Below are 22,078 nucleotides of genomic sequence, written 5' to 3'. Positions count from 1 at the left end.
ACCAATCAGAACCCGCTGACTAGAAGGCGGGTTGGGTTGAGGGGAAGGAAACAACAACGATCCAATCACAAATGTTGTGGGCGGGGCCGAAGCCCGAAAAAAAGGAGTAAAAACCCGGAAGTGTCTTGTCAGTTGAGTTCCGGCTCCGAATCAGATACTAGCCAAGGCGAGTGGCTCACAACTGATTCCAGCTCAGAGGAGGAGGAATTGGGGATAGATCAAATTAAAAGCCTAATTCTTTCCATCAAAGGTAAAAAGGGGCCGCGAGGGGGAGGACTTCCTCTCACGGATTGGAGGAAAATACAGAGTGCATGCGCCAACTGGGTGCCATCAGCTGCGCTAGCATTCCTGGTCCGGGTGGTGGATGGGGGACAGAGTTTACTAGCCAATAAATCCTAAGTATGTACAAGCGATTGTTAAGGCAATCGCTGATAAGGGGCTCAATTCTGCCATGGTCTCCACCCTAATAGATGGGGTTCTTGGGGGAGATGACCTGCTCCCATTCGACATAAAGCAAACTTGTAGAATGATCTTTGATGGGACAGGGATGATTGTTTTTAAACAAGAATGGGAGGAGAACTGTGCAAGGTTCCTGGCGCAAGCAACTGGGAATAATCATCCTTTAGACAGCTCCAGCTTGCAGCGACTAATGGGTACAGATCCGACAATGCTCATCCCCCAAGCACAGGCTCAAGGCCTGAGAGCCCCTGAGGTTATGGCAACTACTCGTGCAGCCAGAGAAGCTATTCACACAGCCTCTAGAACCATTGCCAGACCATCGCCATGGGCCACAATAAAGCAGAGTGAAAGTGAAAGCTTCACACAATTTGTGGATCGTCTCCAAGCAGCAGTTGACTCATCGGCTCTGCCTCCAGAAGCAAAAGGCCCGGTCGTGGCAGAATGCCTGTGTCAGCAGTGTAATTCGGCAACCAGAGAAATTCTGCGCTCATTGCCAACAGGGTCAAGCATTGCGGACATGATTAAGCATGTTGCGTGGGAAGAACAGCTAGTTCCACTCCAGACAGCTGTTCGCACCGCAATAGCTAACACGGTGGTGTGTCTTAAATGCGGTCAGACTGGCCACGAAGGAGCGTATTGCACCTGCTTTGGGAACTCATCAGCGGCATTCCCCCTGCGTCAAAACCGGTCCAGGGGACCGTGTTGGGCCTGCAGTAAAAAGGGGCATTTTGCCAAGGATTGCAGGTGTAAAACCCAGTAAAACAGGAGGGGGAGAGGGCACCCAGGCCGCACACAGCCTTCTCCCACCTGGGATATGAAGCGGCCCAATTATATCAACCCCAGATGGGGCAGGGCACTCTCGAACTCGTTGCCCCCTTGAGAAGTGACCAACTATATGGCCCAACTGACACTTCAAGCAAACCTGACTTTGCCTCTGACAGTTCAAGCAAACTTGACTTTGCCTCAGGAAGAGCAAAAACCACCCCATGGGGACGGCACCCCAGGGTGGCCCTGGCTGTAAAGTGTGATGACCCGCCAGTGGTGTGGGGGGTCTGCTCCCTTTATAATGCTTTAAATGACACCACTATCAGAGTCCCATTTTTGATTGATACTGGAGTAGATGTTACAGTTATCACTGAAACAAGCTGGCCCCCACATTGGAAACTGGAAGATGCCCCCATGGTGGGTGGAGTTAGGGGAGTGACCTGAGCCCGGAACAGTGCTCAATTAATAGCAATGACACTCCATACTGAAAGGGGACCAGAGAAAACAATCTCTCTCTTCCCATATGTCATGTCAGGAGTCCCACCCCTGCTAGGAAGGGACGCTTTGGCCCTATTGAAAGCCAAGGTAACAAATTTACTGTAAGGGCCACTGCCGCATACCCACTTCCACCAATTAAACTGACGTGGAAGTCGCTCGACCCAGTGTGGGTTGAGCAGTGGCCCCTGTCGCAGCCTCGAATGGATGCTCTTCTTGAGATAGTTGACCGCGAACTACAACGAGGTCACATAGAACCATCTACTAGCCCATGGAACACCCCAGTTTTTGTAATACCCAAACGGACCAGTGAGGGGTTTTGCCTCCTACATGACTTGCAGGAAGTAAAAAAGAGAATTCAACCTATGGGTCCTGTCCAAATGTTGTTGCCCATGAACTCTATGATACCAAAAGGGCAACCTTGCGCTGTTCTTGACATTAAAGACTGTTTTTTCTCTATATCTTTACATGAGGAAGACAACGAGCAGTTTGCTTTTTCTGTTGTATTCCCAAACAGTCAAAGCCCTAACCTACTCTTCCAGTGGAAGGTGCTGCCTCAAGGAATGATCAATTCACCCACTATCTGCCAGATTACAGTGGATCGAGCACTGGCACTGGTACGACGCAGTGACCCGACTGCAACCATCATTCAGTATATGGATGACATCTTGATCACCGCGCCAACAGGGAGTCAAGTGGAGCAGCTGATAATAATGGTCTCTGAGTCTCTGAAATCGAACGGGTTCGAAATCACGAGCGCAAAAATCAAGAGAGGGTGTGTGTAAGTTTCTTGGGGGTGGGGATAACAAGTTCTTACATAACCCCGCCTCTAATAAAAATCCATAGGAACATCAAAACCCTCCATGACATGCAACAGTTGGTGGGATCTTTGCAATGGCTCCACAATATTGTCCTGATCCCTCCGGAAATCATGAATCCCCTGTATGAACTCTTGAAGGGGAAACACCCTTGGGAACTGTCCTGGTTTTGGTCAGTTAATTTCATTTGTAGCAGCAGATGGAATGCTGTGTTTGGGAGTTAAAATGGGAGTAGTGCTGATAACACCCTGATGTTGTTAATTGCTGTCAGACAGTCACCCTTTAACAGTCCCATATGGCCAGTGCAGAAGTCGACTGGAGAGTGGAGGCTGACAGTAGACTACCGTGGCCTAAATGAAGTCACTCCAGGTATGAGTGCTGCTGTACCGGACATGCTGGAACTGCAGTATGAACTGGAGTCAAAGGCAGCCAAGTGGTATGCCACAATTGACACTGCAAATGCTTTCTTCTCAATACCACTGGCGCCAGAGTGCAGGCCACAGTTTGCTTTCACCTGGAGGGGCATCCAATACACATGGAATCGTCTGCCCCAGGGGTGGAAACACAGCCCCACCATCTGCCATGGACTAATTCAGACTATACTGGAAAAGGGTGAAGCCCCAGAGCACCTGCAGTATATTGATGACATCATTGTATGGGGCAATACAGCAGAGGAAGTATTTGAGAAAGGAAAAAGGATAATTCAAATCCTTTTAGAAGCTGGTTTTGCTATAAAACAAAGTAAAGTCAAGGGGCCTACACAAGAAATCCAGTTTTTAGGAATAAAATGGCAGGATGGGCATCGTCAGATCCCAATGGACATTGTCAATAAAGTAGCAGCTATGTCTCCACCAAGCAACAAAAAGGAAACACAAGCTTTCTTAGGTGTTATAGGTTTTTGGCGAATGCATGTCCCAAACTACAGCCTCATTGTGAGCCCACTTTACCACATAACTCGGAAGAAGAATGATTTCCAATGGGGCCCTGAGCAGCAACAAGCCTTTGAGCAGATCAAACATGAGATAGTCCATGCAGTGGCCCTTGGCCCTGTCCGGTCAGGGACAGATGTTAAAAATGTGCTTTACACTGCAGCTGGGGAGAATGGCCCTACCTGGAGTCTCTGGCAGAAAGCACAAGGGGACACTCGAGGTCGACCGCTGGGGTTTTGGAGTCGGGCCTACAAAGGCTCTGAGGCCAATTATACTCCAACAGAGAAGGAAATACTGGCCGCCTATAAAGGGGTTCGAGCCGCTTCAGAGGTGATTGGAACTGAAGCCCAGCTCCTCCTGGCACCTCGACTGCTGGTGCTGGGCTGGATGTTCAAAGGGAAGTTCCCTTCTACTCACCATGCCACTGATGCTACGTGGAGCAAGTGGGTTGCACTGATTACTCAGTGGGCTCGAATAGGAAACCCTAATCACCCAGGAATTGTGGAAGTGATCACAGACTGGCCAGAAGGCAAAGATTTTGGGATGTTACCAGAGGATGAGGAGGTAACACGGGCTGAAAAAGCCCCACCTAACAACAAACTGCCAGAGAACGAGAAGCAATATGCCCTGTTCACTGATGGCTCCTGTCGCCATGTGGGAAAGCATCGAAGATGGAAAGCTGCTGTATGGAGTCCTACAAGACGAGTAGCAGAAGCCACTGAAGGAAAAGGTGAATCAAGCCAGTTCGCTGAGGTGAAAGCCATCCAGTTAGCCCTGGACATTGCTGAGAGAGAAAAGTGGCCAATGCTCTACCTATATACTGATTCATGGATGGCAGCCAATGCCCTGTGGGGTTGGTTGCAGCAGTGGAAAAAGAACAACTGGCAGTGTAGAGGCAAACCCATATGGGCTGCTGACTTATGGCAAGATATTGCTGCCCGGTTAGAGAAGCTTGTTGTAAAGGTACGTCATGTTGATGCCCATGTGCCTAAGAGTCAGGCCATGGAGGAACATCAAAACAACCATCAGGTAGATAAGGCTGCTAGGATTGAAGTGGCTCAGGTAGATCTAGACTGGCAATGTAAGAGTGAATTATTCCTAGCTCGATGGGCTCATGATTCCTCAGGTCATCAAGGGAGAGATGCAACATATAGATGGGCTCGAGATCGAGGGGTGGACTTAACCATGGATGCTATTGCACAAGTTATCCATGAGTGTGAGACGTGTGCTGCAATCAAGCAAGCGAAGCAGTTGAAGCCCCTTTGGTATGGAGGACGGTGGATGAAATACAAATATGGGGAGGCCTGGCAGATTGATTACATCACCCTTCCACGAACCTGCCATGGCAAACGTTACGTGCTTACGATGGTGGAGGCAACCACCGGCTGGCTAGAAACATATCCTGTACCCCATGCCACTGCCCGGAATACAATCCTGGGTCTTGAAAGGCAAGTCCTATGGTGACACGGCACCCCGGAAAGAATCGAGTCAGACAACGGGACTCATTTCTGAAATGCTCTCATAGACACCTGGGCCAAAGAGCATGGCATTGAGTGGGTGTACCACATTCCTTACCATGCACCAGCCTCTGGGAAAATTGAACGATATAATGGGCTCTTAAAGACTACCCTGAAAGCGATGGGTGGTGGAACATTCAAACATTGGGATACACATTTAGCCAAAGCCACGTGGTTAGTTAACTCTAGGGGATCCACCAATCGAGCTGGTCCTGCCCAGTCAAAATTTCCACGCACTGTAGAAGGAGTCCCAGTGGTGCATATGAAGAGTATATTAGGGAAGATGGTTTGGGTCATCCCTGCTTCAGGCAAAGGTAAACCCATGTCTGGGAATGGTTTTGCTCAAGAACCTGGTTGTACTTGGTGGGTAATGCAGAAGGATGGAGAAGTTCGATGTGTACCTCAAAGGGATTTGATTTTAGGTGAGAATAGCCAATATAATTAATAAGGTAGAAATTGTATTATAGTAATTGCAAAATAAACCATTACTGTACATTCATTATTGCTATAATTGCTGTATGTTGTTGTATGTTGTACCAATGGAGTTACAGCTTGAGTCATACAAGTCAAAGAAGGAAGAGTACCACGATGACGGGACCAAGACCTGGTGTTCCAAGAATATTTTTCCTCCTTCCCTTTGAAAATGAACATCTTTGATTCACAGACTATGAACATGGACCATGTCAGGTGTATCGGTTGAGAGCCCGAGATGCAGCATGCAACGATCCAATGGCGCATACTGACACCATGAGAGACAGTTACGACGAATGAAGCCTGAAAATCATCACGGACTAAATGTTCATTCACTCAACAAATGCAGAGGAATGGTCCAGAGACTAAGGGAATAATACCTGTATGCACATGTGTGCGTACACATGTGTACATACATATATGTGTGTCTGAAACAAGACACTGGTTGTTCCCAAAATAAATGGTTGGATCTGGTCATGACGTAAATGGTATGGAATAAGGGGTGGATAATGTCCTGTTTTTTGTCAGGATGGAGTTAATTTCATTTGTAGCAGTGGATGGAATGCTGTGTTTGGGAGTTAAAATGGGAGTAGTGCTGATAACACCCTGGTGTTTCTAGTTGCTGTCAGACAGTCAAGGACTTTCTCAGCTCTTCATGAGAAAGGAGGGGCGAAGCCAGGACAGGTGACTGAGCTGACCAAAGAGAGTATTCCACGCCAGTTACGTCCTGCCCAGGATATCGGGGGCTGAAGGGAGGAAGGCCTGTGGCGGCTCCTGGACGCGCGGTTCTTGGGGGACGGTCGGGTTCTGGGACGGCTCTGGGTGGCACGGCCTGAGTTGTGTGGGTCAGTGAGAAACTGCATTGTGTATCAACAGCTTCATATATTTTTGCTCTAAAGTCCTGTTAGTATTGTTACATTGTATCTTTCTGTTATCTTAGTAAACTATCCTTATCCCAACCCACGGGCCTCTTAATTTCTTCGTTTTGGGGTTATTTGCCCCTTCCTTTTCCCTTCCCTTACCACTCCCCCCTCCCCCCCATTCCTTTTGCCTACTCTTTTCCTTTAAGGAGCAGGCAGCTGCGTGGATCTCGGTTCTCAGACGGGGTGAAACCATGACAGTGGGTAAGGGGAATGCTGTGGATGTGGTTTACCTGGACTTCATTAATCCCTTCAACACTATCTCCCACAGCATCCTGCTGGAGAAACTAGCTGTTCGTGGATTAGATGGGTTTACTCTTTGCTAGGTTGGAAACTGGCTGGATGGCCAGGCCCAAAGACTTGTGGTGAAGTGCTGTAATTTCAACTGGTGGCAGGTCACAACTGGTGTTCCCCAGGGCTCAGTGCTGGGGCCCGTCCTCTCTAACATCTTTATTAATGATCTGGACAAGGGGATCGAGTGCACCCTCAGTAAGTTGGCAGATGACATCAAATTGTGCTGGAGTGTCGATCTGCTGGAAGGCAGGAAGGTTCTGCAGAGAAACCTGGACAGGCTGGATTGAAAGGCAGAAGCCAACTGTATGGGGTTCAACAAGGCCAAGTGCCTGGTCCTGCACTTTGGTCACAATAAACCCAGGCAGTCTTACAGGCCTGGGTCAGAGTGGCTGGAGAAGTCCCTGGAAGAAAAGGATCTTGGGGGTGTTAGTGGACAGCTATCTGAACATGAGCTTGCAGCGTACTCAGGGGGCCAAAAAAACCAACAGCATCCTGGCCTGCATCCAGAATAGTGTGACCAGCAGGAGCAGAGAAGTGATAGTTCCATTATACCCAGCTCTGGTGAGGCAACACCTCGAGTACTGGGACCAGTTTTGAACCCCTCACTACAAGAAGATGGTGAGATATTGGAGCATGTCCAGAGAAGGGCAGTGAATCTGGTGAAGGGTTTGGAGCACATGTCCTGTGAGGAGTCGCTGAGCGAACTGGGGCTTTTTAGTCTTAAGAAAAGGAGGCCTTAAAGGGAAGACCTCATCGCTCTCTACAACTACCTGCAAGGAGGGTGTAGAGACATGGGGGTCAGTCTGTTACCTCAGATAACAATGGAAAGGAGAAGAGGGAAAGGCTTGAAACTGCACCAGGTGAGATTTAGGTTAGATATAAGGAAGAATATCTTTACTGAAAGGGTAGTCAGGTACTGGAACAGGATGCCCAGGGAAGTGGTGGAGTCACCATCCCTGGTGGTATTTAAAAGGTGTGTAGATGTTGTGCCTGAGGACATGCCATAGAGTTGGACTAGGCACGGTGAGGCTGTGGTTGGACTCGATGATTTTAATGGTCTTTTCCAAGCAAAATTATTCTACGATTTATGATACATTTCCAATTAAATTCCATTCTGTCATGGCGGGGAAGCATTGCCAGTTCAGACCAAGAGTCAAGTAATTCAGCTGATGAAACAAAAAAAGAAAGAAACAATTGTGCACCATTCCAGTCAGACCTGAAGGAAAAAGACCACAGCTCGTTATTGCACAGTCTCACAAGAGCCGGAGATATTGCATTAGGAATGGGATGAATGTGCAACATGTTATTATAGCTTAGAAAAATAAAAGCAAAAAAACCAAAACCAACAACCAACAACTAAAACACCTACTAAATACAGACAGGTGCTAATGTGAATGAAAGGGCCAGTGATACACAGAAGGAAACGATCAGTCGGTGACTAAACTAAAACCAAACATTCACAAGTTTCCACACAGCATCCTTGAGCTCCTGGTTCCTCATGCTGTAGAAGAGGGGGTTCACTGCTGGTGGAAACACCGAGTAAAGAAATGCCACTACCAGGTCCAGAAATAGGGAGGAGGTGGAGGGGGGTTTCAGGTTGGTAAAAATGCCAGTGCTGATAAGCAGGGAGAGCACAGCCAGGTGAGGGAGGCACATGGAAAAGGCTTTGTGCCGTCCCTGCTGCGAGGGGATCCTCAGCACAGCCTTGAAGATCTGCACATAGGACACCACAATGAACACAAAACACCCAAAAGCTAAACAGACATTGAACACAATGACTCCATATTCCCTGAGGTAGGCATGTGAGCAGGAGAGCTTGAGGATCTGGGGGATTTCACAGAAGAACTGGTCAACAGCATTGCCATGGCGCAGGGGAAGGGAAAATGTATTGGCTGTGTGCAGCACAGCTTTGAGGAACCCACTGGCCCAGGCAGCTGCTGCCATGTGGACACAAGCTCTGCTGCCCAGGAGGGTCCCGTAGTGCAGGGGGTGGCAGATGGCAACGTAGTGGTCATAGGCCATGACAGTGAGGAGAAAGTACTCTGTCATGATCAAAAATAAAAAGAAAAAGATTTGAGCCACACATCCTGTGTAGGAAATGGCCCTGGTGTCCCACAAGGAATTGGTCATGGATTTGGGAACAGTGGTGGAGATGCAGCCAAGGTCAGTAACAGAGAGGTTGAGGAGGAAGAAGTACATGGGGGTGTGGAGGTGGTGGTCACAGGATATAGTGATGATGATGAGGCCATTGCCCAGGAGAGCAGCCAGGTAGATTCCAAAGAAGAGGCAGAAGTGCAGGAGCTGCAGCTCCCGTGTGTCTGCAAAGGGCAGGAGGAGGAACTGGCTGATTGAGCTGCTGTTGGACATCTGCTGCCATCAAGTGTGGAGACCTGTCAGAGGAGGAAACAATACAGGAAGAAGTTAGGGAACTTTTTGAGTAAAACCTTTTACTATTCTTAGGGAATACTGTCAGATTGACACTCTGGATTCAGGAAGACTTTTGGCAGGTCCCTTCTGGGAGCTCTGCTTTGTGCTGGCTTGAGCGTGCCACTGCTGGGAGGAGGGTCAGCTGTGGCTCTTGAGAACTCAGTCTTGCCTGCCAGCAGTCAGTAAATAGAAGTATGGTGTGATCTCAGACTAAATCCTCTGTGTAGAGGAATGAGCTTTTCAGCACTGTCACTCCAGTTTCACCCTAAGGCAGAGCAGAGCTTTGGAGTTTTGGTTTTCTCCTGCCTGTAGCTGAGGAGTGTTTCTTCTGTCAGAACTCCCTGACATTGCTGCTGCAGTGCCAGTGAAACCTTCCCCTGAGTGCAGAGTGGGGAAAGCTGCTCTGTCCATCAGCCCTGGTCTCAGCTGCCCTGTGCTGGGTGCTCTGTGATCACACCCTGGTGTTCCATTTAGAAGAAACTGGACCCCACAGAGAGCTGAGGAATCCAGTGTCCCAGGACAGAGCTCCAAAGCCCTTCTGTGATGTCCTCCTACCCAAGGAGAATCTCAGCTCCCCACTCCCAGCCAGGGACACACAGGGCTCGTTGCAGCTGCCCACACACAGGCGATGAGCAGCATTGCCATGGCCTCAGTGCTGAGATGACTCCTGCGTGGGGCTCCTCATTGTGGGAGGCAGTCTGCAGCCCAGCAGGAGCCCCCGGTAAGTCCTCAATCCTACAGATTGGACCCCTGAAGTGAGGGTCAGCTCAGTGCCAGCCCCATCAATGGTTGTGCCCAGAGACACAGGTAATGGTGAGACAAAGGCAGCAAGGACAGGAGGTGAAAATGCAAAAAATGCTGCAGCCAAAGCTGATAGGACATGGACAGACAGACAGGCACTCAGGGGGTTCTCTTCACTAGGGTTCTGGCTACAAAGGAAAGGACTCATCCCGAAACCCTGGAACTCTGTGGTCAGAGTCTGTGCTGGGTGGCAGAAATCAGGGGGTCACTGTGAGAAAGGGTCTGCACTGCAGGGGATGTCAGGGAGTCACCAAATCCCCACGATCATGACATTTCTGGGAGCAGCTCCTTCTCCATCCCTGACAATGTCTCTGTGTCCTGCAGCTGTCCATGAAGCTGCTCCTCTTGCCCATGTCACCTCACGCTCTTTGCTCACAGACCTCATCCTTGTGCTCATCTTCCTTGTGCTCAGCTCTGCTCTGCAGACCCCTCCCTGCATCAGGGCTCTGCCCCGGGGAACCTCTGTGTGTGCAGGGCTCAGGAGATGCTCTGACAAGTCCTAATGACAAAAGAGTTTGCACTGCCTTCTTCAAATTATCAATAAAACCTCAGCTCCCACTTCCCACCGACTCCTCAAGAGCAAAAAGTTCAAAGCAATGTCTTCTACCTCTCTCTTCCAGTGAGCTCTCAGCATCCATCAGCTCTCTCAGCCTCACAGGTCTCCCCTTGGTGCCTCCAGGCAGTGTCCCCAGCCCTGTGCCTTGGCAGAGGAGCTGCTCCTGGGCAGAATTGTTTCTTGTCAGTGCTGCCGGGTTGCCATGAGCTCCCTCCCTCCCAGGAGCTTGGCCCAGCTCAACAGGAGGAGACCAGTTCTTCTAGGCTCCCTCCTGGTGTCTCAGGCCTCATGGGCATTGCTCTATGATCTCATCTCTGATGTTCCCTCCCTCGGCTGGGGAGAAATCCTTGTGTCCAGCAGAGTCTTTTCTCCTGATCAAACCAGAGCTGAGCAGGAGAATTACCTTTCCTTGTCTCCCCATGAGACAGGACCCCCAAAGCTGGGACAGGGAGGGGACTCTTTACCCTTCTGAAAGGAAGGGGTTTAGGTGAGCATTTGGGCATTTCTCTGTGTTTCACAGGAACAAAATCAGGAAAAACAAATCTACAAAGCTCTGCTCTGCAGTTAGGGGAAGTGGAAACCACCACCCAGAAAAGATCATATAGATCAAAAAAGACAGACCTTCTGCTGCCAGAACAAACTGACACCTGGAGAGCTCCCTTCAGAGCCCCAGACAGCCAATGGCACCCTCAGCCAGCAGGAAATGCACCTCCCAAAAAGGACCTTTCCAATGTCTAAGAAAACAGGGAGAGTCAGTCCTTGGGTCTGCAATGAGAACGTTTTGCTCAGTGAAGAGTGCCCCAAGTTCTCACTGCCCTTTTCTGCTTGCACAGGGCTTCATGCAAAGAGGCAGAGAATGTCCAAGGGCAGCTTCATTCCCCACTTCCTCCTCCTGCCCTTTGCAGACACACAGGAGCCGCAGCGGGTTTCTCAGTGCTGTGCTGCACACGGCCAAGACATGTTCCCTCCCCCTCTGCAAGGGCAATGCTGGTGACCAGTTCTGTGAACCCCCCTAGATCCTCAGCCTTGCATGCTCAGATGCCTACCCCAGGGAGACTGGTCTTTTTGTATTCAGTACCTGTTTGTTTTTTTGGGGTGTTTTGTGGGATGCCTGGGGAGGTTTCAGGCCAGGAATATATCTCATCCCTCGCACCTTTTGTTTTGGATTTACTGGTGCAGGTTACCAGTTTTGAATGTGGAGGTCTGTACAGCTGTGCAATGATGTCTGGCAATATTAGGGTCATTTCTTTGGGTACTAATGTTCTGAGCCTTAAGGTTACTCATGGTGCTAGTAGGTTATCTATGGAGATTTCAGGCCAGGATTGTGTTTTGTCCTCACCCCTTTTTTGGGGGAACTATGTCTGGACATAGAGATCTTTCAAAGTTGGACGCTGGGAGAGCCTGAAAATGACGTCAGGCACTGTTAGAACATTGTCTTGGTAAGGAGACAGCTGAGCCCCAAGATTTCTGGGGCTGCTAGTGGGCTAACCAGGGAGATTTCAAGCCAGGAACATCTTTCAGCCCTCACCCCTTTTCCTTAGGAGCTATTGCTGGACATTTAGGAGTTTCAACTGTGGACGCTGGTGGAGCCCAAAAACAACATCAGGCATTCTTAGGACCCCTCCCTTGGCTAGGAATGCCCTGATCCTAAAGGTTACTGGGGCTGCTTGTCCACTCCCTGAGGAGCATTCAGGTCAATATTATCTTTAAACTCTTCCTCTTTTGTTTGGGAGCTGTTGCTGGAAGTTTAGAAGTTTCGAAGATGGATGCTGATAGAGCCTGAGGATGCATCAGGCAATGTTAGGAGAGTTCCCCTGGCAAGGAACGACCTGAGCACCAAGGTTCCTTGTGCTTCACGTCTGAACACTGATGAGGGTTCATGCCAGGAAAGTCTTTCAGCCCTCGCTCCTCTTGTTAGAGACCTGTTGCTGAAGGTTTAGCACTTTCAAAGGTGATTGCTGGTAGATGGAAAAATGACATCAGGCACTCTAAGGACCGTTGCCTTGACTAGGAATGCCCTGAGCCTCAAGGTTTGCTGTACTGCTACTCTACTACCTGGGGAGGTTTCAGGCCACAAACCTTTTTCAGCCCTGTCACCAATCTGTTTGGGAGCTGTTACTGGACATTTCTCAGTTTCAAAGGTGGACGCTTGTAGAGCTGGAAAATGAAGTCAGGCAATCTTAGGACTGCTCCCTCTCCTAGGAAAGCCCTGAGCCCCAAGGTTACTGGGGCTGCTAGTGGGCTACCTGGGGAGGTTTCATGCCAGAAACTTGTCTCAGCCCACACACATTTTGTTTGGGAGCTATTACTGGACATTTAGAACTTTCAAAGTTGGACTCTGGTAGAGCCTGAAAATTACATCAGGGACCCTTAGGACTGTTCCCTGAGCTACGAAAGCTCTGAGCCCCAAAGTTACTGGGGCTGCTTTTGGGCTACCCAGGGAACTTTCAGGCTCTCAAACCTTTTGTTTGGGACCTATTGCTGGACATTTGGCATTTTTGACTGTGGACATGGGTAGAGACAGAAAATGATGTCTGATATTATAGGAAAATTGTCTTGGCTAGGAAGGCTCTTTGCCCCAAGGCTACCAGAGCAGCGTGTGGGCTACCTGGGGAGGTTCCAGCCCAGGAACATCATTCATCCTTCATAGATTTATTTGGGAGCTATTGCTGTACGTTTAGAATTTTTAAAGGGGGACACTAGTAGAGCCACAAAATGACACCAGGGATTCTTCAGACCATTCCAGTGGTTAGGAAAACCCTGACCCCCAAGGTTACTGGGGCTGCTAGTGGGCTACCTAGGAGGGTTTCTGGTGAGGAGACTTTTTCAGCCCTTGCAAATTTTTTTTTTGTGACCTACAGTAAAGGTTTTGGATTCTCCCTGTCCCTCCGTTTCTTAATAATTCTATAAATACATTAATTACAATGTTACTGGTATAAATAATAGTTCTTTAAATATTAAGTAATATTAAGAGTAATATTAATATTTCATGCTATTGATAATTAATAATAATTATATTAATATATTAATGACAAAAGATGTGACAGGGAGAATCTCCAACGTTTATTCGACTCAGGGGGACCAATGTAATAGAGGGTGAAGAAAAGGCTGAGGAACTTAGTGCCTTTTTTGCCTCAGTCTTTAGCAGTAAGACCTGTTCTGTCCTGATACCCAGACCCCTGTGTGGAGAAATGGAGATGTGAATTGGACCGAAGCTCCCATAGTCCCAGGGGAACTGGTAAGTGACCTGCTAAGCCACTTAGATCTGTACAAGTCAATGGGTCTGCATAGGACACACCTGAGGGTACTGAGGGAGCTGGCAGAAGTGCTCACCAAGCCACTTTCCCTTCTTTACCAGAAGTCCTGGCTGACCAGGGTGGTTCTGCCTGACTGGAGGCTGGCACATGTGACACCCATCTACAAGAAGGGTCAGTAGGAGGTTCCAGGGAACAAAATGCCTGTCAGGCTGACCTCAGTGCTGGGGAAGGTGATGGAAAAATCATCTTGAGTGCCATCAAGCAGCACATGCAGGCACCCAGGGGATCAGGCTCAGTCAGACTGGGTTTAGGAAAGGCAGATCGTGCTTGACCAAACTGATGTTTTTCTGTGACAAGGTGACCTGCTCTTTGGATGTGGGGAAGGCAATGGATGTGATCTACCTGGACTTCAGTGACACCTTCATCACTGTCTCCCACAGCATCCTGCTGGAAAAACTAGCTGCCCATAGATTAGATGGGTATACTCTTTGCTGGGTTAGAAACTGGCTGTACAGCCAGACCCAAACAGTTGTGCTGAAGGGAGTTAAATCCAGTTGGCAGCAGGTAACACATGGTGTTCCCCAGGGGTCAGTGCTGGGGCCAGTTCTCTTTAATATCTTCATTAATGATCTGGCTGAGGGGATCACTTGGACCCTCAGTAAATTTGCAGATGACATCAAAGTGTGTGAGTGTTGATCTGCTGGAAGGCAGGAAGGCTCTGCAGGGTGACTTGGACAGGCTGAAAAAATGTCCTCCATTGGGAAATTCCTTTAAAATCCAAGGAATCACTAAGGACCTAACTAAAATCCAAGTAGTTGTAGAAGTCGAGTTTTATAATGAACGTTACTTGAAGAGACATGTTTGTAAGGGCCTTCTGGATATTAATGAACCCCATGGTGTCTTTTCTTCTGAGTCCACAGACCTCAGATACCAAGAGGAGAGTGAAGGAATGTTTCCAGAAGTTCAAGTCAGCAGTAATGCCCAAAGTACCCTGAAGCATTAAGAGGCCCCAGTAGGAGCCATTGCTGACAAAACCTCCCCATGGGCTCATTAGAATAGACAACTATAGACAAACAAAGGCAAAGCACAGGTAGCTCTGATGCTGAGGACACCCTGGCTTGGTCTGATGAAGCAGAAATGCCAAGCACTGACCCCCAGCCCCTGGGCAGGGAGATCCTGACCCTCAGCTGTGTCTCAGGGCTCTTACATGGGATGTGGGGAGTGTGAGGCCAAGGGAAGGAGAGGGGTATGACACATGGAGGCTTTCCCTGGGGTGGCTGCAATGAGGCAATGATGCTCCATGGCCATGAGAACAATGTGTGTCCTCTGAAACCTTTGTGGCAGGGACATCAGCCATAGTCCAGGGGGAAAAGACCTCGTTTCTATCAGACCCTTTCAGCCTGGCCGGCACCCATGGCCATCTGCACCACAGCCCATCCCACACTACCCCCTGCTTTGTCTAGTTTCCCTACAGACTGCAGGCAACCAAACCCCGTTCCCCACTTTCATATCACTCCCTAATGTCCCTGTCTGTACTGCTGTCTGTCCCTCCTCACCAGCTGATACTGGAAACACAAAGCCAGCAGCATATCCACACCTCCTCTGAGTGACTTTTAGCAGAACAGCACTACCCCAGAATGACATTTCTTCATCCTCACGTCCACTCTGACCTTCAAAGTCACAGTTTCACATGGAATTTCTTATGTTCTTTCCACATAGCACAAGGTGGGCTTTCCCTCAGCCTCCATTCCCCAGGCTAAAGACGCCCTGGGTCTCCCAGCCTCTGACCTTCAAAGTTGCAGATTTGCTGTTGTGCTGGAACCTGTTGTGGTTTCTCCTCAGCCCAGAGCCGAGCACCACACAGCTGCTCCCTCTCTAAGAGAATGTGTTTGGAGATTGTGGTAGGGGGAAGGAAGGGAAAAGGAAACAAAAAAACCCCCCTAACCTCTTGAATTGGGATAAGGACCATTTACTGGGACAGCAGAGAGAGAGAAACAACAACAATAGGACTTTGTAGTAAAATATACAGAACTGGTGATGCACAATGCAGGTTCTCACCAACCCACACAGCTCAGACCCTACAGCTCAGAGCTGTCCTGAACCTGGACAGTGCCTAAAACCGCGTGTCCTGGAGTGGTACCCTCCTTCTCCCACCAGCCTCTCATCATCTGCTTAGCATGATGTAATTGGCATGGAATATGCTCTACGGCCAGTTTGGGTCACCTGTCCTGGCTGTGTCTCCTCACATCTCCCTGGGTGCCCCCTGCTGTCTCATTAACAGAGCAACATGAACAACTGAAAAGTTCCTGACTGCTTAGACACAACTAAACCATCCCTGTGTTCTCAGCACTGCTCTCATCCCAACTCCCAAACAGGGCATTCCCCCTGTTAGAAAGAAAATCAACTCTATTCTTCCCAAAACCAGGCCACCTTCTGCAGTCAAGTGCAACACAACAGTGGGCTCACTCCTGCAGTCATACAGTGTGGATAATCCCTTTGGTCAGTTATGGTCAGCTGGGCCTGTTCTGTATCTTTCCAGGTACTTGTGCACTCCCAGTTGACTCATTTCTGGACCAGAATTAGACAAAAGCCCTTGATGCTGTGCAAGCCCTGCTCAGCAAGGAACAAAAGTGTTTAGTTCGACTTTTTTTGCTTACAAATCCCAACCACAGAACTATGGGGGCTGCCAACGTGAAAATTAATTCCAGCCCTGCCAAAATAGAGTCAGGAAGAGAAGATCTCTTCTGGTTGGAAACCTTCTTGATGTTCCTGTGTATCAAATCCCAGAGTTTCTCAAGGTCTGTTTGAAGGGAAGCTCCATTATGTTAACAGTTCATGTGTGTTTGCTGATGGCTCTCCAACTTGTGGTGCTTCTAACAAAATGACAGCAGTAGGTGTTAAAGAAGGTGAGAAATGAGAAATAAAACAAGAGATCCTTTCTAAATGACATTGCAGTGGGCCACTGGAAGAAACCTCATCATCTCACAGCCTGCTCCCCCTTGTCTTGGAACAGAACCACTCTTGTAGATGCCTGAGGGTCAATATAGGATGGCTCAACTCATCAAGAATGCTTTTGGAGGACAGCAATAATATTAAAAGACTCATACAGTCATGGACTACATGGTTGAAAGGAACTCAAGGATTCTTTGGTCCAACCATTTTCGGCAAGTGTGCAGTCTCAAGAAAAGCACCACATAGAGCAGCTGTCCCCACACCCTATCCCACTGAATCTTATAAACTTCTGGGAATGTCTCCAGGAGGAACTTGCACCCATTATTCCTCAGCTCTTCTGTGTGATTCCTCCTAGAAACATGAGTCTCTCCCTTCTTTGTAGACAGCCTGTCAGTACTGGGACCTGTTGGTGGCGTCTTCCCTAAGCCTTTTTTTTCTGAAGGCTGAACAAAACCAGCTCCCTAATCCTTTCTTCATATGGCAGGCTTCCCAGGCCCCTGTGGCCCTTCTCTGGACCTTCTCCAGACTGGACATAACATTTGTTTTTCTAGAGCAGTGACCAAAACTGCACCCAGTATCCCAGGCGTGGCCTGACAAGTGCTGCTAAAGTGGGATAGTGACACTTTGTGTCTGCTGGTGATCCCCATGCTGATGCACCTCAGAGTTGTTTGCCACAGCAGCACTCTGTTTATTCCTAGTGAGCTGCCATCAGTACCAAACGTGAAAATTCCCATCCTATCATGGTGGGAAATCATTGCCATTTCAGACAAGTAGTCAAGAGATTCATATGATAAAAATGGGCTTTTAAATTTTTTTAGAAATGTGAGGAAAAAAGCAAAAAGAAAGAAAAAAATGGTCTTGGAAAGTAGACCTAATGCAAAGAGAGCACAGCTAGTCATTATCCAGTGTCTGGGTCTCACAAGAACTGGAGACATTGCATTAGAAAAGGGATGAACATGGAGTGAGTTCTTATAGCTTAGAGAAACTAGAAGGAAAACCCCCCAAACCCCAAACTAAAAAACCTACAGATTAGGGAGTGCTCATAACATCAGTTACATGGTTAGTCATATGAGCAGTTTATTGCTGCTTAGAAACATCCAGTCCTCAGTTTCCACAGGGCATCCTTGAGCTCCTGGTTCCTCATGCTGTAGATGAGGGGGTTCACTGCTGGTGGAAACACAGAATAAAGGAATGACACTACCAAATCCAAAAACAGGGTGGAGATGGAGGGTGGTTTCAGGTTGGCAAACATTCCAGTACTGACAAACAGGGAGACAACAGCCAGGTGAGGGAGGCACATGGAAAAGGCTTTGTGCCGTCCCTGCTGTGAGGGGATCCTCAGCACAGCCCTGAAGATCTGCACATAGGACACCACAATGAACACAAAACAACCAAAAGCAAAACAGATACCAACTACAATGACTCCATTTTCCCTGAGGTAGGCATGTGAGCAGGAGAGCTTGAGGATCTGGGGGAGTTCACAGAAGAACTGGTCAACAGCATTGCCATGGCAGAGGGGCAGTGAAAATGTATTGGAAGAGTACAGTACAGCATTGAGAAACCCACTGGCCCAGGCAGCTGCTGCCATGTGGACACAAGCTCTGCTGCCCAGGAGGGTCCAATAATGCAGGGGATGGCAGATGGCAACGTAGCGGTCGTAGGCCATGACAGTGAGAATATAGTACTCTGTTGACATCAAAAATACAAAGAAAAAGAGTTGAGCAACACATCCTGTGTAGGAAATGGCCCTGGTGTCCAACAAGGAATTGGTCATGGATTTGGGAACAGTGGTAGAGATGCAGCCAAGGTCAGTAAGAGAGAGGTTGAGGAGGAAGAAGTACATGGGGGTGTGGAGGTGGTGGTCATGGGCTATGGTGATGATGATGAGGCCATTGCCCAGGAGAGCAGCCAGGTAGATGCCCAGGAAGAGGCAGAAGTGCAGGAGCTGCAGCTCCCGTGTGTCTGCAAAGGCCAGGAGGAGGAACTGGCTGATGGAGCTGCTGTTGGACATCTGCTGCCATCAAGTGTGGAGACCTGTCAAAGGAGAATAAAGCAGTGAGAATTTAAAGAACTCCTCTTTCAGGAAAACCTCTTCCAACTCTTAGGGAATATCCTTAGATTGACTCTCTGTATTCAGGAGAACTTTTGGCAGGTCCCTTCTGGGAGGTGTGTTTTGTCTCAGCTTCTGTGTGCCAGTGCTGGGAGGAGGATTTGCTGTGGGTTCTCAAGAACTCAGTGCTTTGGAGCTTTGGTTTTCTCCTCACTGTACCTGAGGAGTGTTTGTTCTGTCAGAACTCCCTGACATTGCTGCTGCAGTGCCAGTGAAACCTTCCCCTGATGCAGAGTGGGGAGAGCTGCTCTGTCCATCAGCCCTGGTCTCAGCTGCCCTGTGCTGGATGCTCTGTGATCACACCCTGGTGAACTGAACCCCACAGAAACCTGAGGAATCCAGTGTCCCAGGACAGAGTTCCAAAGCCCTCCTGCAGTCTCATCCTACCAAAAGGAGGATCTCAGCTCCCCGCTCCCAGCCAGGGACACACAGGGCTCAGTGCAGCTGCCCACACACAGGTGATGAGCAGCATTGCCATGGCCTCAGTGCTGAGATTTCTTCTGCATGGGGCTCCTCTCTGGGGCACCAGAGTGCCTAGGAGAGTGGTGCCATTGTGGGAGGCAACCTGTAGCCCAGCATGAGACCCCTGGAATTCCTCAGTCCAACAGATGAGGGTGCTGAAGTCAGGGTCATCTCAGTGCCAGCCCCACCAATAGACATGCCCAGAGCCCCAGGTAACAGTGGCACAAAGGCAGGAAGAACAGGAGGGGAAACAGCAAGAAATGCTCCAGGCAAGGCTGGAAGGACAGGGACAGACAGAGACGCACTCAGGGGTTTCTCCTCACTGGGGTTTGGGCTGCCAAGGAAAAGACAGCCTGAAACCCTGGAACTCTCAGTGCAGAGTCTGTGCTGGGTGGTAGAAACCAGGGGTTTACTGTGGGACAGTGTCTGCACCATGGGGGATGTCAGGGAGGTACCAAATCCCCACTGCCAGGGCATTTCTGGGAGCAGCTCAGTCTCCCTCGCTGACAACGTCTCTGCTGCCTGGAGCTGTCCCTACACCTGCTTCTCTTTGCTCATGTCACCTCCTTCTCTGTGCTCAGAGACCTCATCCAACCTGCCCTCTGCTCTGCAGACCCCTCCTGGCATCAGGGCACTGCCCAGGGGAACCTCTGTGTGTGCAGGGCTCAGGCCAGGCTCCAACATCTTAATGAGAATCAAGTTTTCACTGCCTATTCTCAAGGGGAGAAATAAGTTCTCATCTACCCCAGTCAGCACAGCCCATAGGAGAGGAAAAACAAAGCAGACTTTGGAAAAAAAAATCTCTGGATGTTCTCGAAGATCAGCTGGAGCTGGGATCAAAGCTACCTCATGCAGGACTTTCTTACAGTTGGAAGACCTTACACTGCCCTTCCCAGGGTCACTTCTTCAACCCAGAGGTGCTGTGTATACTAATGTGGGAAGCCCTTGAGCCAGGCTGAGTACTGACCCTGGCAGCAGCAGAGTCCCTGCCCCAGCATGCAGACCCTGGGGCGAAGGGACCCTGCACACAAGGACAGCCCTGGGCACCCCTGTGTGCACACGCTGCTTCACACCCCTGCAGCCATGCCCAGGAGAAGACAGCTGTCCTGCCCTCTCCCTCTGATGGGGCACAAGGGCATCCCTTCCAGGCAGCACTTTCTGCTCCTAGAGAGAACCTGTCCTCCTGACAGACCCCACACACTGCCCCATGTCCCAGAGATCCCTCCAGGAACAGAACCTGCATTGCCCTGCACCCACAGACATACCAGGGAGAAGCTGAGGAGATTCCTCCTCCAGTGAGCTCTCAGCATCTTTCAGCTCTCTCAGCCTCAGTACCTACAGGCAGTGTCCCCAGCCCTGTGTGCTTGGCAGAGGAGCTGCTCCTGGGCAGAGCTGTCTCTCTGCAGTGCTGCAATGTTTCATGAACTCCCACTGTCCCAGGAGCCCAGCCCAGCTCACTGGAGAGGAGCAGGCGAATGCGTCACATACTCCTGGGCTCCTCTGTGCTATCCCTGAAGCTCCAGGGAAACTACTTGGAAAGACATGTCCTCCCTGCCATTTTCTCTCGTGGCTGGGGAGAAATCCTTCTGTCCAGCAGAGTCCTTTCTTCTGATCAAACCAGAGCTGGGCAGAAGAATCACCCTTCCTTGTCTCCCCATGAGACAGGACACCCAGGCAAGGAGAGGAAGGGGACTCTTTCCCCTTGGGGAGGCGAAGGAGTATGACAAGACACTCGAGGCACCTCATCCTTGTTTTGCAGCGCTGGGGCTGGAAAGGGATGCAGCTCTGGCCCATGGCTGCCTCAAACTCACTGAAGCTGGGAGTACTCTTGCCCCAATTCCAATGGGCACAAAAGAGACACCTGCTTCCTGGGAGCTGCTGGTCCCAGCTCCCATGGGAATTAACGGGGTGGAGGCCAAGAAGGAGGTGTTCAAACACCAACACCTGGTGAAACCTGAGGGGCCAGAGGTTGTCCAAGAGATGTGCAGGGGGATCCAAGGTCCAAGAATCACAGAATGTTAGGAGCTGGAAGAAACCTCAAAAGATCATCTAGCCCAATATTCCCTGCCAGAGCAGGATCACCTAGACTAAGCTGCACAGGAACACAATCAGGTGGGTTTGAACGTCTCCAGAGAAGGAGATTCCCCAACCTCTCTGGGCAGCCTGTCCAAGTGCTCTGTCACCCTCACACTGAGAAAGTCTCTCCTTTTATTCACATGGAACTCTGCTCCAGCTTGCACCCATTGCCCTTTGCTTATTTCTCAACCTGAATAAGGCCACCCCTCAGTCTCCTCTTCTCCAAGGTAACGAGGCCCAGCTCCCTCAGCTCAGAGGAACTGGCCAGCATTGCCCCTCTGCAGAAAGAGGACCAGCTCAGAGGACATTGGGACAGGCTCCTGGAATGGCTGCATGTGAAACGTGGCCAGGCAGGATCCAAGGATTCCCACAGGGAGGCACATGCCAGGGGGTGGCCTGTCACTGGGAAGCTTGCCCCACCTGGCTCTGGGCCTGTGAACAATGCTGCCTGCGGTGAGAGCGGCACCCCATGGAAGAGACCCCCCTCCAGCTGAGAGAGAAAAAGACCCTTTGGGAGGCCTGGCACATCGACTCTATTGGAGCCCTTGGGAAGGCGGAGGGGAAACAATATCATTAGTGGGAGTGGAAATCATTTCTGGCCTAGTCCCAGCCCAGGCATTTCCAGGAGCAGCAGGAGAACATCCAGGGCGGGCCCTGACAAACTGGTTTCGCTTTCTGCCAACCCCCAGTCTGTTCAGTCAGCCCAGGGCAGTCATGTCACTGCTGCCAAGGGGCAGGAGTGGGCCAAGGAAGGAGGAGTCAGGAGGGG

The 22,078-nt window shown here is 49.8% G+C and overlaps 1 protein-coding gene across 1 annotated transcript; it reads right to left on the bottom strand.

Moving 5' to 3' along the window:
- Positions 1 to 1,137: 1,137 nt before the first annotated feature.
- LOC311204790 (olfactory receptor 14A16-like) lies at positions 1,138 to 18,672 on the bottom strand (the record flags this gene model as incomplete). The annotated part of the gene is made up of 2 exons (XM_084281145.1): positions 1,138 to 1,167; positions 17,863 to 18,672. 2 exons carry the CDS (start codon positions 18,670 to 18,672, stop codon positions 1,138 to 1,140), a joined length of 840 nt encoding a protein of 279 aa, XP_084137271.1.
- Positions 18,673 to 22,078: the final 3,406 nt, after the last annotated feature.

Source organism: Gallinula chloropus, assembly GCF_964237585.1.
Source record: "Gallinula chloropus genome assembly, contig: HAP1_SCAFFOLD_126, whole genome shotgun sequence".
In the NCBI taxonomy this organism is placed as follows: domain Eukaryota; kingdom Metazoa; phylum Chordata; class Aves; order Gruiformes; family Rallidae; genus Gallinula; species Gallinula chloropus.
This window is presented reverse-complemented; position numbering and strand designations above follow the sequence as displayed.